Source organism: Thamnophis elegans, unplaced genomic scaffold (genome assembly GCF_009769535.1).
Source record: "Thamnophis elegans isolate rThaEle1 unplaced genomic scaffold, rThaEle1.pri scaffold_62_arrow_ctg1, whole genome shotgun sequence".
Lineage (NCBI taxonomy): Eukaryota > Metazoa > Chordata > Lepidosauria > Squamata > Colubridae > Thamnophis > Thamnophis elegans.
Window position 1 is genome coordinate 456,289 of NW_022473900.1, and position 18,396 is coordinate 474,684.

The 18,396-nt window shown below is 37.6% G+C and overlaps 1 protein-coding gene across 1 annotated transcript in view; it reads right to left on the bottom strand.

Annotated features, from left to right (window-relative positions):
• The window catches only part of LOC116523609 (NACHT, LRR and PYD domains-containing protein 12-like), a 195,317-nt gene extending 180,704 nt beyond the window's left edge, over nucleotides 1–14,613 (bottom strand). Inside the window, exons 1-4 of the mRNA XM_032238725.1 lie at nucleotides 14,519–14,613; nucleotides 2,856–3,026; nucleotides 2,511–2,681; nucleotides 1,686–1,856 (exon numbers count right to left, since the gene is read on the bottom strand). Of these exons, the coding sequence (XP_032094616.1) occupies nucleotides 1,686–1,856; nucleotides 2,511–2,681; nucleotides 2,856–3,026; nucleotides 14,519–14,613 (608 nt within the window). The remainder of the gene's footprint in view (nucleotides 1–1,685; nucleotides 1,857–2,510; nucleotides 2,682–2,855; nucleotides 3,027–14,518) is intronic.
• Nucleotides 14,614–18,396: the final 3,783 nt, after the last annotated feature.

Consider the following 18,396-nt stretch of genomic DNA (forward strand, 5'->3'; position numbering starts at 1 on the left):
GATCGGGTAAAGGAGGCACAAAAGGCTTCAGTAAACAACAGCTCTTTATTGCAAGTCAAGTATTATTGATTCCCAGTGTTCTGTAGCTGGACTGTATGGAGTTGGTGGGGCGTGCATGGCCATTCTGATTCTCTCTGGGTGTTCCACAATGCCTAGCTCGATGCCTCACGGAATGCTCTGGCCTGGATGTACTTGCAATGCTTCGCTCTCTTTGTTTGCCTAATTGCCTTCCAATCCCACCTTCGTCGCCAGTGTTAGATCAGGTAAAGGAAGCACAAAAGGCTTCAGTAAACAACAGCTCTTTATTGCAGGTCAAGTAAACATCCAGCTGAGGAATGGTCGGATAGCATCCCCTTTTAAAGGGATCTGTCAGACCTCTTAGCCAATGAGATTCAACCTCTGTTCTCACGGGACAGAGGACCTTCGTGAAAACCTCTTGCAGTCTATCAGCGGGGGTGGGGTGGGTATCTAACAAGAATAATTATGAATACATTAGAATATTACGAAGAACACCCAGGGAAACAAGTTGCACTGATCTTTTTAGACGCCCAAAAGGCTTTTGACAATTTGAATTGGCAATTTATCATTACACAACTAAAAATCATGAAATTTGAAAAAAAATTGAAAAGATGGTTGAGACAATATATTTGACCCAAATGGCGAAAGTACTAATAAATGGAAATGTCACAGAGGAATTTAATATTTTGAGGGGAGTAAGGCAAGGATGTCCATTATCAACCCTATGATTTATCTTAATATTACAGATATTACTAATAGAAATTAGAAGGGAACAAGAAATAAAGGGACTAAAAATTTAAAAAGAAGAATATAAAGTCCAGCATTTACAGATGATATAGTATTCATTTTAGAATAATTACAGGGAATTGTGAGGGAAAAAAATCAAATAGCTAATACCACATGTAATAACGGCAGCAAGAATCACATACGCACAGAACTAGAAAAACAAAAATACACCAACAGAATAAAACATGATAAAAAAAGTACTAGAATGCGCCGAAATGGACTCACAAAGGAAATAAAAGACAAAGAAAAATCCAAATACTGTTCAGTATGGAATTTATGGTACAAATGGCTAGAGGAAAGATGCAAAGAATAAGAAAGCAATAAAGGGAGGAAAAAAGATTAAGAAATCAGAAAATAATCATAAAACCACAGAATTAACAAGAGGGGGGAAATGTAAGCTAGATTGCATATAAAATAGCACGGAATAAGATATATAAGAGGAATATATGTACATAGAAGGATGTAAGATGTATTGTATAGAAATAAGTACATGGAAAGAGTAACGTGAATAGAAGAAATATAAGTATAAATAATAATAAGAGTAGATGAAAAATATGTAAAATGGACATAGATAGATAAAGGTATATATGTATGAATAAAAGGACTATAATTGATATTTAATGAGGTAGAAATGTTGCAAAGATGATATTTATGTTTAAAAATAAAATAAAAAAACAAACCTATGATTTCTCCCACTGAAAGATAATCATAAAGAGTTTTAATATTTAGATCTTTGAAAAGAAACAGGAACTGTACCATCTAAAGAACAGAAAGTTATAAATTGCATTTAGAATTGCCTCATCCTGGATATATCTCCAGAAGATAAACATTGAAGAGATGATTGGAACATGAAAATGAAGAGAGAGAGAAAGGCCACTTACTGTAGTGTCTCTATTTTACATTCTGGATGTTTGAGCCCTTCGTACAACAGTCCCATGGTTTTCTCATCTGAATTCTTGAGGGTCAGTTCTAACTGTCTCAGGCTCTGGTTTCCCCTGAATACTTCTGCAAGATGTCTGCTGCAGGATTCATTCAGGCTCTCTCCCAAAATCCTGCAGACAGGAATCTCAAAATTAACATTATGTTAGGAAAAACAACCATGCATTGTATTTTTAAATGAACTGAACAATGGAAGATAAACTGCTTCTTTCTTGATGGCCAAATATGGCTTTTTCAGGCTCATGTCTCGGTGTGCATATTTTCCAATGAGACAAACTGAGACAGGAAGATCATTTTATTACAATTAATCAGAATATTCAGACAAAAGGGATTCCTCATTTAAAGAGGGAACCCAGATCTTTAGCTTAGATCCCCTTTTATAGTTAATAAAAAAGAAACCTGAAAGAGGAAAGTTGATTGGACAGGATAATAGCATACATGTTTATTAAAATGAGGTCTGAAGCGGAATAAATGGTAAGGAGAAAGGTTGTTTAGGGTTCACAAGAGATAAGCCAGACCCCAATTTGTACTAACAAACTTTTCTTATCAGGAGCTAGTCTTCAGCTTGTTTATCAATTTAGGAATGTTAAAAGCTAATAAATCTTGAACATCACTTTTAAAGGAAGAATATAAATCAGATTAAAATACAAACTAACTATGTTAGTTAACAAATAACAAAACCCATATTATTTGCCCCTCACTCTGGATATATTTTCAAAATATTAACTTTCATGAGATGATTTTGTATAGGAAAACGCATTACTTACTTTAGCTTCTTTATTGTACATTCTGGATCATTCAGCCCACCACGTAATAGTTCTATTGTTTTGTCATCAGGGATTTTGATGGACAGCTCTAAATCTATCAATCTATGGTTTCTCCTGAATATTTCTGCAAGATGCCTGCTGCAGGATTCACTCGATATCTCTCCATGAATCCTGCGGAGAATAGTACAAACAGTTAAAAAAAACCTGGAATCTGTTCTTATAGGAATTGAAGGGAATGAGATTATGTATGGCAATTGAACCACCTCACCCTGGATATATTTCCAGAATATTAAAAATAAAAAAACAGTTGAACACATGAAACTGAAAGGAAAAACAGTCACTTACTCTAGCGTCTCTATTGTACATTCTGGTTGTTTGAGACCCTCAAACAGTTCTTCCATTGGTTGATCATCTGGGTTAGTGAGGAACAAGTATAATGTTCTTAATCTCTGGTTTTTCCTGAGTACTTCTGCAAGATGCCTGCTGCCAGATTCATTCAGGATGTCTCCATGAAGCCTGCAGAGACAAATCCGAAAACTTACAATTATTTCTGTGAAAACAAGTACCTCAGATTATTGATCCCATCACACAACAGCTCATTGTTTTTGCCATCAGAGCTTTCGAAGAATGCAGATGCCTACTGCAGGATTCGCTCAATATGTATCCATGAATCAGTGGTGGGTTTCAAATTTTTTTAGAACCTCTTCTGTAGGTGTGGCCTGCTTCATGGGAGTGGCTTGCTGGCTATGTGACCAGGTGGGAATGGCTTGCTGGCGACCGGGTGGGCATGGCCAACTTGTTAAATGTGGTGAAACTCACTTAACAATGCTCTTGCTTAGCAACCAAAATGTTGGCTCAGAAACTCTAGCATTTGAAGCATGCAAGTCTTAAAGTTGTCAAGTTACAAGACCTTTGCACCCCTAACCCTTTAGAAAAAAACCCCCAGGGATGTTCAAACTTGACAGCTTTAAGACTTGTGGACTTCAACTCCCAGAATTCCTCCTCTCACTCTTCATCTTGATGATGTGCGGACGGGTGGGGGGAGGGAGCTGGAACCGGTTCTAAACGGCACTGTAGATTTTTTTAAAATAAATTTTAATTTTTAATTTAAAACAAATACAACATCCTTCTTTACATGCTATACAAAGTGTATCAGTTGGTTATAAAAAGATTTTCATGCATCTCTTCCACAGTCAACAAACATAATTCATATTAACTGAAGTATTTTAACTCAAATATTCATACATGTCACCATCATCATATCTCCATTTTCATTTGACTATAATTGTTTAAGCGTCCATCATCATAAAATATACCAAAATTTAATAAATAACCACATACTGGCCTTTCAATTACTATTTCTAAAATCCTCCAATAACACTAAATACTTATGTCCTATTCTAGCTAAACATCCATAATATTTAATAACAAAGTTTTCTAATCCTCCTTTCCAAATCAATATATAAAATTTACATCCAGTTTACTTATGTTATACCCATATCTATATATACGTTGTTATTCTTATCCCTCTTTTATTTGACTATATCCTATATCATAACATTTCCCCCCTAATAATCAAAATTTTAACTGTATCTAACTTAGTTCTTTTTTATTGTTATTATTAACCTTTATGTATAATCCAAAGGGATTGCTAATCTTCCTTACATGGGTACCATCAATATTCATATCCAATTATACTCATTATAACACTACACATTGAATACATTAGTAATATTATCAGTTATTTGTTTAAGCTATATCTATGGTCAATAAATTTCACTACGTTTAACTAGTTTTAAATTATATTCTTCCATCTATCAATCTGTATCTTTCCAATAGCAAAACAGTCTCATATCTTCTGCCATTTGTGATGCCAATCCTCTAATCATCTTCTTGATCAGCTTTGTATAGACTCCTCTTAGCAACACCTTGCTTATAAGATCTCTGATATAATCTTTTTTTAAAAAAAATTCCAAAACAAACACAACACATAAGATCTTCCTTCCTTACATACTGTAAAAAGTGTATCAGTTGGTTACAAAAGGTTTTCGTGCATCTCTTCCACAGTCATCAAGCATAATTCATATTAACTCAAGTATTTTAACTCAAATATTTATACATGTTACCCTTATACCTCCATTTATATTTGACTATAATTATTTAAGCGTCCTTCATCATAAAATGTACCAAAATTTAGTACATAACCACATACTGGCATTTTATTTAATATTTCTAAAATCCTCCAATAACACTGAATCCTTATGTCCTATTCTAGCTAAACATCCATAATATTTAATAATAGACTTTTCTAATCCTCCTTTCAAAATCGCTGTTGGCAATTTTCATCCAGTTTCCTTATATTATATTCATATATATGTATATAGGTTGTCATCATTATCCCTCCTTTATTTGACTATAACCTGTATCATAACATTTTACCCCTAATAATCAAAACTTAACTGTAATTCTTTTTTATTAACTTTTATATATAATCGAAAAGGATTTCTAATCTTCCTTTCATGGGTACCATTCAATATTCACATCCAATTATTACTTATCATAACACTACACATTGTATACATTATCATTATCAATTATTTATTTATTTAATTATATCTATTATTATTAAATTTCACTAAGTTTAACTAGATTTAAGTTATATTCTTCCATCTATCAACCTGTATCTTTCCACAAAAAAAACAATCTTATATCTTCTGCCATAGTGTTTTAACTCAGATATTTATACATGTTGCCCTTATACTCCAATTTTTATTTGACTATAATTGTTTAAACGTCCTTCAACATAAAATATACCAAGATTTAATACATAGCCAGATACTGGCATTTCATTTAGTATTTCTAAAATCCTCCAATAGTACTGAATCCTTATGTCCTATTCTAGCTAAACATCCATAATATTTAGTAACAAACTTTTAAAATCCTCCTTTCGAGATCACTGTTTGCAATTTTCATACAGTTTCCTTATATTGTACCCATACATATATATAGGTTGTCATCATTATCCCTCCTTTATTGAACTATATTCTGTATCATAACATTTCCCCCCTAATAATCAAAACTTAACTATATCTAATTTAATTCTTTTTTATTAACCTCTGTATATAATCCAAAATGATTTCTAATCTTCCTTTCATGAGTACCATTCAATATTCATATCCAATTATTACTTATCATAACACAACACATTGTATACATTATTATCATCATCAATTGTTTTTTAATTATATCTATTATTACTGTTTCACTAAGTTTAACTAGTTTTAAGTTCTATTCTTCCTTCTATCAACCTGTATCTTTCCAATAACAAAATAATCTCATATCTTCTGATTTGTGGTACCAATCCTCTAGTCATCTTCTTGATCAGCTTTGTATGGACTTCTCTTAGCAATTCCTTGCTTATAAGGTCTCTCATATAATCTTGATGCCCTCTTTCTGTTTCCTTATTCAGTTTGTCTTTGATTGTCAGCAGTGTTATCAAAACTTTTGCTAGTGGAATTTTTTTCTTTAAATCCATAGGTTCTTTAATTTTATCTTCTTCTATATCTTGACCCTTAAAAGTAGATTTCCTCTCCATTTAATTCCTCTTTCTGTATTCCATTCTTTCCATTTTCAGGAACAAACCAATTACCATAGATATCAGCAGGTTTAGTCTCTGTATATTCATTTTCCACTTCCATGTTTTGGGTTTCGATCACCTCATTTTGCATTTGATGAACATTTTCAATTTTTTCATCATATTTTCTTGTTATGTGCTCTAGGTATTCTAGTTGTTTCTCTTCTGTATTTAATAATTTCTGTAGTTTTGAAAGTATATCTTGCATAGTCAAGACCTCTATTTTTCCTTGGGATTGTGCCATTCTGACAAACACAGCTACTCTAGCTTAAAAGATCAACAATATTAAAGCATAGATTCACAAAGAACGCTGCTCTCCTCTCTGGCCAAATTTCACGGGGACATCTGTGCGTTCTTATCAGTGTGTAGCCAAGACAATAAAGCCTTGAGGCGCCAAGTCAAAGCAATCCATGACAGAAAAGAAAAAAAATGTTTCGTTTTGAATACTCAAAACTCCAAGTACCTCCTAGCCTCCAGAGCGGAGACACCCTTAAAGAGTTTCTTTTTGTAAATACCCACAGCAATAAAGGTGGAAAGCTTTAATCTGTAAATTACAGAGAGTCACAAAGAGAAGGTAGAAGAAGAAAACCGTTTCAAAAGGCTTGCATAGATTCGATCCATGTAAATAACATTTAAAAAGTAAGATAATAACCAGTGTCCAAAACCATTCCAAATTCCATTCCATTGCTTGGTTCTTCTATTCTATAATTTAAATTAGTTTTTGAGTTTTTATAGGCAGACTCTTTTTTAAAACAATAAAAATTCCTCACCAGCTGGAAACACTTTCTCTTTCCATATCCTTCCATTTTGGGCCGCCCCGACTTTGTCAGCCTTGGGGCTGGAATTTTTGTCACTGGCTTGAAGAACTTCTCTTGCTTCTTTCGAGGATTTTGCGATATCCCTGAGATCAGCAAGACATATTCTTTCTGTTCACTGTCTCTTCAGGATGGTTTAGGTCCGTTTGGACCACCCAATGGCAAAAGTATTGGCTGTGGTCTCAGAGCATTGAGACCACACAACCATCTTTTCGCGACATTGGCTTCTCCTCCGAGATCTCTGATATAATCTTGATTCCCTCTTTCTGTTTCCTTATTCAGCTTATCTTTGATTGTCAGCAGTGTTATCAATGCTTTTGCTAATAGAATTTTTCTCTTTAAATCCATAGGTTCTTTGGTTTTTTCTTTTTCTGTATCTTGCCCTCTGGGATAAATTTCCTCTCCATTTAATTCCTCTTTCAGTATTCCATTCCTTCCATTTTCAGAGACAAACCGATCACCATAAATATCAGCAGGTTTAATTTCTTTATATTCATTTTCCACTTTGATTTCTTGAGTTTTAACCACCACATTTTGCATTTGATAGACATTCTCAATTTCTTCATCATATTTTGCTGTTATATGCTCTAAGTCTTCCAGTTTCTTCTCTATCCTTTTCATATGTATTTGATAATTTCTGTATTTCTGAAAGTATCCTGCAAGCTTGAAATTTCTGTTTGCTTTTGAAATTGTGCCATTCTCTCAGCTGCTCTAGCTTGGAAGGTTAGTAAAATTAAAACATAGATTCACAAAAATGTTTGTTTTCACTTTTCTCTGGTTAAAGATATACTTCAAAGGGGCATCCCTTCTTATCACTCACTGTAGCCAAGGAGTGAAACCTTGTAGTGCCAAGTCAAAACAATCAGTGGAGAAAAAAAGTGTTCCATTTTCAATACACAAAACTCAATCCACAATCCTCCCAGATGAGCAGCAGTGATATCATTGCAAATCTTATTTCTTTTGTATCTTTTTTGTATTTCAAGTTAGAGAAAAAAGTCCAATCTTTAAATGAGTTAGAAAAACACCCACAGCAATGAAAGAGGAAAACTTTAGTCCATAGGTTACAGAGAACAATAAAAGAAAAAATAGAAGAAGAAAACCTAATCCATCCATTTCAAAAGGCTTGTATAAATTCCATCCATGAAGATAGCATTTAAAAAGTAAGATAACCATTGTCCAAAACCATTCCAAATTTAATTTTGCCACTTGATTCTTCTGTTCTCCAATTTAGATTAATTTTAAGTTTTTTATAGGCAGTTTCTTTTTAAAACAGTAAAAGTTCCTCACCAGCTGGAAACACGTCCTCTTTCCGTATCCTTCCATTTTGGAGCCACCCTGACTTCATCAGCCTTGGCTGGATTTTTTGTCGCCAGCTTGAAGAAATTCTCTTGCATCTATCAGGGACTTTGCAATGTTTCTGAAGTCAGCAAGATGTATTCTTCCTGTTCACAGTCTCTTCAGGGTGGTTTAGGTCCGATTGGACCACCCAGCGGCAAAAGTATTGGCTGCAGTCTCGGAGCATCAAGACCGTACGTCCATATCGTCGTGACATTGGCTCCTCCGGCACTGTAGATTTGTGGAACCTCTTCTATAGAAGAGGTTAGAACTGGCAGGAACCCACCCCTGCCATGAAGCCTGCGGAGATGAGTTTGAAGTATTTCTTGAAAATCTATCATGCAATGTATTTTATCAGAACTGAAGAGAATGTGATCATACAGTGCATTTAGAATGGATTGGGACCTTTAGGCTCCTATCCTTGGCCACACCCAGTTCACCTCAAACCACCTGCTTCAGCCCATTCACAGCCAGCTTTATGTGTGTGTGTGTGTGTGTGTGTGTGTGTGTGTGTGTGTGTTGTTTGTGCAACAGTAAAAATATTGGGTTTCTGTTGTGATGGACTCTTGTAACGAGCCGATTGACAGATGATGGAAGCAGTTAGCTTCCTCCCATAATTGGGGCTTACCAGGGGTTGTGACACTAAATATGTATGTGTGTGTGTGTGTGTGTGTATGTATGTATATGTGTGTGTGTGTGTGTGTGTATATATATATATATATATATATATATATATATATATATATTCATTTTCATAACATATACTCACATGTATAATATTACATAGCTAACATCATATTGTATTATTAAATGTTTACATCAATTCATCTTACCACCAAATCCCAAAAACAATTTTTAGTTTTTATGCTCTCCATACACTATATTTGTACCTTATCCATCACTTTCTTCTCCCTCTCTCTTTCCCCTTCCTACCTCCTTTCTTCCCTCTGACATTCTTCTCTTCTCTATTTCCCCTTCCTCTCTCCTTCTCTTCTCTCCCCTTTCCACTCCTTTTTCTCCTCCTCTCCCCCCCGCCCTCTCTCCTATCCCACTCTTCTTCCCTTACCTCTCTCCTCTACATCACACTCTTTATTTCACTTGGTGTATTTCAGCTTCTGAGTGAGCTCCATTTACGTTGATCGTATTTATAATTTCTTTTCAATATACATATTTAATTTTAACATATATTTTCCTCTTTTTTAAAAAAATATAGAACAAAAAAGTATACATATATAATTGTGCTTTTAAACCCCCATCTGCAGCCTACGTTTGGCCGAGATGTAGACCTGGTTACAATTCCCAACTATTCTCATCATTATATTTATATAATTATACATTCTTACATGCACCCAATTTATGATTCTGTCTTTAAATCTCAAGAGTTTCACATTGTAAGTATATTTAATGTTCCCTCTCCATTTTTCCATATCTTGGATTAGGTTAACCTTAATTGTCTATAAATGGCAATCCTTACTGTTCAATGTTCATTACAATTCCCTTATATAGAATAACAAGCAGTACACATCTCACTTTGTTCATCATCTTAAAAGTTCTATATATTTCCCTGTTTCATATATTTTAACCCATGCTTAATTGTCTTTCTATTTTCATATTCTATCAATTAGCAATTCAGTTTAATTATCATGTATAAAAATGAATCCCAAACCTCTGCTTTACAATCTCCCCATATCAGTTTCATATTTGTCCATATTCCATATATTTTAACCTTTATTTAATTATCTTTCCATTATCATATTCAATCAGTTAGCAAATCCATTTTATTGTCATATTTAGGAATAAACCCCTTAGCTTTATATTTTCCAATATTACAATTTCTAGTTGTCTGATATTTTCCTAGTAAGGGTCAGAAAGCCAGATGCACATTGGCCAGAGAGAATCACTGGGAATAGGCCAGGAGAGGAGGAAAGCTGGCTATGAATGGGCTGAGGTGGCTGGCTGGAGGCAAAGGAGACATGGCCAAGGATGGGAGCCTGAAGGTCCTAGACCCATTCAGAAATTACTCAGACCTCCTACACTTTTGTCAATTTTTTTATGCTTCAGCCTGATTCTATAGTTGTTGAAATTCATTTTTTCTCATTAATCTACACTCAATACCGCATAATGACAAAGAGATATTTTTTTTTAGAAATGCCTGTAAATTTATTAAAAAGAAAAAACTGAAAAATCCCAATTGGCATAAATATCCAGACTCTTCACTCAGTACTTTGTTGAAGCATCTTTGGCAGCAATTGCAGCCTCAAATCTTTTGGGTATGATGCAACAAGCTTTGCACACCTGGATTGGGGGATTTTCTGTCCTTCTTCCTTGCAAATCCTCTCCTGCTCAGTCAGGTTAGATGACAAGCGCCAGAGGACAGCCATTTTCAGGCCCCTCTAGAGATGCTCATTGGGGTTCAAGTCAGGGCTCTGACTTGAACCCCAATGAGCCACTCATTGGGCCACTCTAGGACATTTACAGAGTTTTCCCTAAGCCACTGCCCTGCCGCCTGTCCTCCGTCCTAGCCACACCAGAAAAAATATGAAAAATTACAATTTCTTGAATATAAAGTATGCAATCTTTTTTCTAGAAACTGAAGAGAATAGGACCATGTATGGCAACTGAACGGACTCTCTAGATATATTTCTAATTTTTTGTTTTTTTCTTTTGAAGATATTTCTTTTCTTCTTTTTTAATATTTTATTTTGTTTGTACAAACTTCACATCTTTGCAACACACTACATATTTTTACATATCTGTTGTGATTCTTTTATCTAAATAAATAAATCTTTTATAACTATAACTTTCTATATTTGTTCATTTACATTATTTCATACATTTTTTCTTTCTATATATAATATTCTATATATTCTATATATAACAGTTTTTAGTACATTTAAGTTGTTTTGTATAATATTTATTTGATATAGTCTATCTCATATTTCTATATTTTAATCATTTTCCGGTTTTGTAGTTGTCTATTGATTTGTTCATCTTCCTTCCTTTCTTTTTTGCTTTCCTGCTCCCCCCTCCCCTTTCCTCTAGCCAATTGTACAATAAATCCCATACGGAGTAGTATTCAGATTCTTCTTTCTCTTTTAGTTCTTTAGTGAGCCTATCCATCTCTGCACATTCCAATATTTTTAATTACATTCTGTTCTGTTGGTGTATAATTATTTTTCCAGTTTTGAGTGAATGTAATTCTCGCTCCCATAATTATGTGTAGAATTAAGTATCTAATATTTTTTTCATAATTTCCTTTTATAATTCCTAACAAAAATATTTCAGGTTTTAGTGCTATTTGATGTTTAGTAATCTCTTCTAGCCAATCTTTTATTTTTTTCCAATACTTTTTCGCAGATGTGCACGTCCACCACATATGTTCCATGTTGTTGGTTGCATTTCCAACAGATAGATGAACACTCCGGGAACATTTCGCAATTCTTGCTGGTGGAAGGTGCCATCTGTAGAACATCTTGTACATGTTCTCTCTATATGCCATTACCATTGTTAATTTGTAATTTATTTCACAATTTTTTTTCCATTCTGCCAATTCTATACTATACCCAAAATGTATTGCCCATTTTATCATTGTTTCTTTCACAGTTTCTTCTTCCATTTTGAATTTTAATAAATAGTGATATATTTTTTTAATCAATTTTTCTTCAGTTCCCTGTAGAATTTTATCCAGCTCTCGCGGCTTCTTATAAAATGCCTCTCCTTCCCTGTCTTTTTTATACCTTGTCTGTATTTGTAAATATGGCCACCAGCCTATATCTATTTCCTCGTCTTTCTTGCCTTGTTTTTTAGTCATTCTTAGTTTTCTAATATATCTTTATATCTTATCTTGTTTATGTGAAATACGTTCAGGTATATCAGAGCTTCCATGGTGGATAGCCAGATTGGGATTTTGTTGTAGTGTTTTGTTTTGATTTTTAACCATATTTGTAGTAGAGCTTTTCTAATTAAATATTTTTCGAAATAGCTATGAATTTTGTCTTTCCCATCCCAGATGAAGGCGTGCCAACCCAGCACCTGAATTGACTCTCTAGATATATTTCTAAAATATTAGCAGCCAAAATACACTTATGCAGATCAAAATGAAAGTAAATTGTCACATACTTTAATGTCTCTATTGTGCATTGTAGATGTTTGAGCCCATCACACAATAGTTCTATTGTTTTGTCATCTTTATTGTAGATGCCCAAGTGTAACTCTCTCAATCTCTGTTTTTTTCTGAATACTTCTGCAACATGCCTGCTGCAAGATTCAGTCAGAATCTCTGCAGCAAGTTTGGAGTCCAAAATAATTGCAATTATTTCTTGAAAAATAATTATGGATTGTTTCTTTATAGGAATTCAAGGGAATGTATGTATTATGGCAACTGAACTGCTTTTCCTTGGATATATTTTCAAAATATTACTCAATTTGGAATATTACTCAATTTGGCACCACAGCTCGTCCTGGTGCTGGTAGTGGAAAGCAGGCAAATGCTGCCTGCACACTACTCCTGATGGGGAAGAGGGCAGGGGGAGTGCACAGTGGGGGAGAAGCCAAACTGCCCATTCGTAATCAGGCTGAGTCCAGGTACAGAGGCAATGGTGGTGGTGGTGAAAATGAGGAGCCACGGTGGGCAACTGGCAGGCATCAGTGAGCGGGAGCTTCTAAATTTGACCTCTCACTTCCATTGCCTCTGTGTCTGGACTCTGGCTTAACTCTGAACAGACAGCTGCCCTCCTATTGTGCACCATACCATTCTAACCCCTCCACACACAACCCACCATCAGCCATGTTTACCATCAATGCACCTCCAATCCACCAGGAGCTGTCAACAGGTGCTTGCCTGCTTCCCCCAGCCTCCCGGGAACAGCGCACAGGCAGTGTTTGCCTGCTGTACCCTCCTAGCACCAGCATGAGCTGTACACAGGGAGAATTTGCCTGCCTGCCCTCTTTGCTCTCTCCTGTAACCTGTCACTAATCACACCCCTCTCTTAGCCTGTCAAGTTTTTCTACCCTGGAGCGAAACACTAAGGATAAATGGTGTTTCAGTAAATGGGCCGAGCCAAAGAGCAAGGGTCAGAGGGGCAGATGTCCATTGGCCAGGGAGAATCACCGGGAAAGAGCCAGCAGAGGAAGAAAGCTGGGTGTGAATGGGCTGAGATGGGTGGCTGGAGGCAAAGGAGGAATGGCCAAGAAATTACTCAGACCTCCTTCACATTTGCCAATTTTTTTATACTGCAGCAGGATTCTATAGTTGTTGAAATTCATTTTTTTCTCATTAATCTACACTCAATACCACATAATGACAAAGAGAATACAAAATTTTAGAAATGTCTGTAAATTTATTTCCGCATTTTTCGGAGTATAAGCCGCACTCTTTTCCCTCCAAAAAGAGGATGAAAATCTGGGTGCATCCTATATAATGAATACATCAATTTTGCTTCCCGAAAACCTGCCCACTTTCCAAAAATGGCCATACATAGCCTTTAGGAGGCTTTCACAGTGCTTCCTTTTGCTTCCTTTTGACCCCCTCCCCAGCTCCCAGAAACACTCTATAAGCCTCCTAAAGGCTATGCATCTTTTTTTGACAAAAAAACAGGCCGTTTTTGGGAGATTTACAGAGTGCAAAAATATTTTTTTAAAAAATTTGCCTCTTCAAAATCTTGATGTGTCTTATACATTGGTGCATCTAATACTCCAAAAAATACGGTAAAAAAAACCCTGAAATATCCCACTGGCATATGTACCCAGACTCTTCACTCAGTACTTTGTTGAAGCATCTTTGGCAGCAATAACAGTCTTGAGTCTTTTTGGGTATGATGCAACAAGCTTTGCACACCTGGATTGGGGGATTTTCTGTCATTCTTCCTTACAAATGCTCTCATGCTCAGTCAGGTTGGATGATGATTGCCAGTGGACAGCCATTTTCAGGTCCCTCCAGAGATGCTCATTACAGTTCAAGTCAGGGCTCTGGTTGGGTCACTCTAGGATATTCACAGGGTTTACCCTAAGCCATTGCCCTGCCGCCTGTCCCCCCTCCCAGCTACACCAGAAAAATATGAAAAATTACAGTTATTTCTTGAATATCAAGTATGCAATGTATTTTATAGGAATTGAAGAGATTAGGAATATATATGGCAATGAATTGACTCTCTAGATATATTTCTAAAATATTAACAACCAGAAGACACTTATGCAGATCAAAGTGAAAGTAAATTGTCACCTACCTTAATGTCTCTATTGTGCATTGTGGATGTTTGAGCCCATCGCACAATAGTTTAATTGCTTTGTCAGCTGGGTACTCGATGTCCAAGTGTAACATTCTCAATCTCTGGTTTTTCCTGAGTACTTCTGCAAAATGCCTGCTGCAAGATTCAGTCAGCATCTCTCCACCAAGTCTGCAGTCCAAAATAATCACAATTATTTCTTGAAAAATAATCATGGATTGTATTTTTATAGGAATTCAAGGGAATGTATTTATGGCAACTGAACTGCTTTTCGTTGGACATATTTTCAAAATATTACTCAATTTGGAATACTTATGTTTATCAAACTGAAAGGAATAAACATTGACATATTGTAATTTGTAATAAATTTACATATTCACTTTCAATTTTGATTGAAAGATTCTTCAAAGCTAAATAGCTTGAAATAGATCTATAGTAGTCTCCCTTTAATATCATTTTTTAATATCATTTTATTAAGATTTATAGGCCGCCCTTCTCCCTGAGGGGACTCAGGGTGGCTTACAATCACAGGGAAGGGGGTGCAATAATAAAAAACAAACAGTGAGTGAACAAAATAAAATAATAAAACACAACTTGCATTCAACAGTCAACACTCGGGCGGGTAATTTAAGAACTTATCCCCAGGCCTGCTGGGAGAGCCAGGTCTTAAGGGCCGTGCGGAAGGTCTGGATGGTGGTGAGGGTATGAATCTCAATGGGGAGATCGTTCCACAGGGTCGGAGCTGCAACAGAAAAGGCTCTCCTCCGTGTAGTCGCCAGTCGACATTGACTGGCAGATGGAATCCGGAGGAGGCCCAATCTGTGCGATCTAATCGGTCGAAGGGAGGTAATCGGCAGAAGGCGGTCTCTCAAGTACCCAGATCCACTACTATGGAGTGCTTTAAAGGTGGTCATCAATACTCTGAAGCGCACCCGGAGATCGACAGGTAGCCAGTGCAGCTCGCGGAGGATGGGTGTAATGTGGGCGAACCGCGGTGCGCCCACTATCACTCACGCGGCTGCATTCTGGACTAACTGCAGTCGCCGGATGCACTTCAAGGGCAACCCCATGTAGAGCCCATTGCAGTATTCCAGCCTAGAGATCACAAGGGCTCGAGTGACTGTTGCGAGAGCCTCCCGGTTCAGGTAGGGCCGTAACTGACGGACCAGGCGAACCTGGGCAAATGCCCCCCTGGTCACAGCCGACAACTGATGGTCAAAAGTCAGCTGTGGATCCAGGAGGACTCCTAGATTACGGACCCTATCTGAGGGGTATAAAATTTGACCCCCCAGCCTGAGTGTTGGAATATCGGCCAAATTGTTGGGAGGGAAACACAACAGCCACTCGGTCTTGTCCGGGTTGAGTACCAGTTTGTTAGCACTCATCCAGTTCTTAACGGCCTCAAGACCCTGGTTCATCACGTCCACCGCTTCATTGAGTTGGCACGGGGCAGACAGATACAGTTGTGTATCGTCCGCATATTGATGGTATTTTATCCCGTGCCTCCGGATGATCTCACCCAGCGGTTTCATGTATATGTTAAATAGTAGGGGGGATAAGACCGAACCCTGCGGCACCCCGTATGTTAGGGGCCTCAGGGACGATCTCTGCCCCCCGACCAACACCGACTGCGACCTGTCCGAGAGGTAGGAGGAGAACCACTGCAAAACAGTGCCTCCCACCCCCACCTCCCGCAGTCGTCGCAGAAGGATACCATGGTCGATGGTATCGAAAGCCGCTGAGAGGTCAAGGAGAACCAGGATGGACGCATGGCCTCCATCTCTGGCCCTCCAGAGATCATCGGTCAATGTGACCAAAGCGGTTTCAGTGCTGTGACCAGGTCTGAAGCCAGACTGGAAGGGGTCAAGATAACTTTATTTATTTATCAGCACAAATACTACACAAATGTAACAAAGGCAACAGTAAAATATTGGGCTTTCTGTCTGGATGGTCTCTTGTGATGAGCCGATGGACAGAGAATGGAAGCAGTTAACTTCCTCCCATAATTGGGGCATACCAGGGGTTGTGACTTTAAATATATACCTTTCTCCCTGGTTCAGCTGATAACGGATCAGAGCCTGTGGCTTAGTGGTTAACATATCTGCCTAATATGTAATACAGCCCAGGTTCGAATCCCAGTAAGGGTATGGCTAGCTGATGAGAGCTAAATAGCTTGAAATAGATCTATACTAGTCTCCCTTTATTTATTTATCAGCACAAATACTACACAAATGTAACAAAGGCAACAGTAAAATATTAGGCTTTCTGTCTGGATGGTCTCTTGTGACGAGCCGATGTACAGAGAATGGAAGCAGTTAGCTTCCTCCCATAATTGGGGCATACCAGGGGTTGTGACTTTATATATATATGTCTCTAGTTGTTCGGGTTTTCTCCCGCGTAGAATTGGAGATGTCTTGGCGACGTTTCGACGAAGTCTCATTCGTCATCTTCAGGCTGCTTCAGACTACTTCAGGTTTGGTGTTTCCAGGAGTAGTGTGAGATCTCAGCTGTTTGTTGCTTTTAACTGCCAGTAGGGGATTAAATTTTAACTGCCAGTAGGGGATTAAATTTTAACTGCCAGTAGGGGATTAAACTGATTGGGAGGGGGCTTGGCTGTGTCTTGATTAGGTGGAGGTGTGTCCTTATTTGGTGGAGGTGTGTTCTGTTCTGATTGTTTGGGGGGTTGTGTTTCATGTGAGGGTAGGAGGGGTTTTAAAGAGGCTGATTGTGCTTTTGCAGTCTGGCTTCTGGTTCTGGGTCGTGCCTCCTCATCAGTTCGTGTTTTTGTCTGTTTTCTTTGTGGATGTTTTTTGGTGATATTCTGTGTGGCTATTGTGGGTGTGGGCCTGGTCTCATTCATCATGTTTGGGATTCGTTTGTTAATAAGGGCAGGCTTCCAAAGGGCTGGCAGGCGGGAGGTATCATCCCGCCTGTTCATGCTGTGTGGGCGTTTTTCTATTTCGATTGCTTCTCTGATTATACGGTTGTTGAAGTGTTCGGCCTTGGCGATAGTTCTTGTCTTATTGAAATCAATTTTATGTCCTGTGGCTTTGAGGTGTTGGACCAGGGAAGAGGTTGGTTCCTCTTTTTTGATTGCATTTTTGTGTTCTTCAATGCGTGCACTTATTCTTCTGTTGGTTTGTCCGATGTATGTGGTGGGGCAAGTAGTGCATGGGATTTCATATACTCCTTGATTTTCTAATTCAATTTTGTCTTTGGGGTTTCTTAGGATGGTGGATATTTTCCGGTCTGTGCAGAATGCTGTCTTGATGTTGTGTTTGCGGAGGATTTTGCTGATTCTGTCTGTGGTGCCTTTTATGTATGGGAGGAGGGCTTTTCCATTTTCTTGTTCTCTGTCCTGGACTTTAGTGGGGGTTTCTTTTTGGATTAGGTTGGTGATCTTATTTCTTTGGAATCCATTGGATGTCAGTACGTTAGTGAGAGTGTGTAGTTCGGTTTTTTGGTGTTGTTCATCAGCTAGGCGTTTTGTTCTGGAGATGAGTGTCTTGGCTACAGAATTGATCTGGGCTGGGTGGTGGTGTGAGAGTGCGTGCAGATAGCGGTTAGTGTGTGTTTTCTTCTGGTAGATGGTGTGTCCTAGGGAGCCGTTAGATTTCCTGTAGACTAAGACGTCCAGGAAGGGGAGTTGGTTGTTTACTTCTGTTTCCATGGTGAACTGTATTTTGGGGTGTAGGCTGTTGAGGTGTGTAAGGAAGTTGTCCAGTTGTTCTTTCCCATGTGGCCAGATTATGAAAGTGTCGTCTACATATCTGAGCCAGAGTTTGGGTTTGTGATCAGATTTTTCTAGAGCTTGGGTTTCAAAGTTTTCCATGTAGAGGTTGGCAATGACAGGTGAGAGGGGTGATCCCATGGGTGCT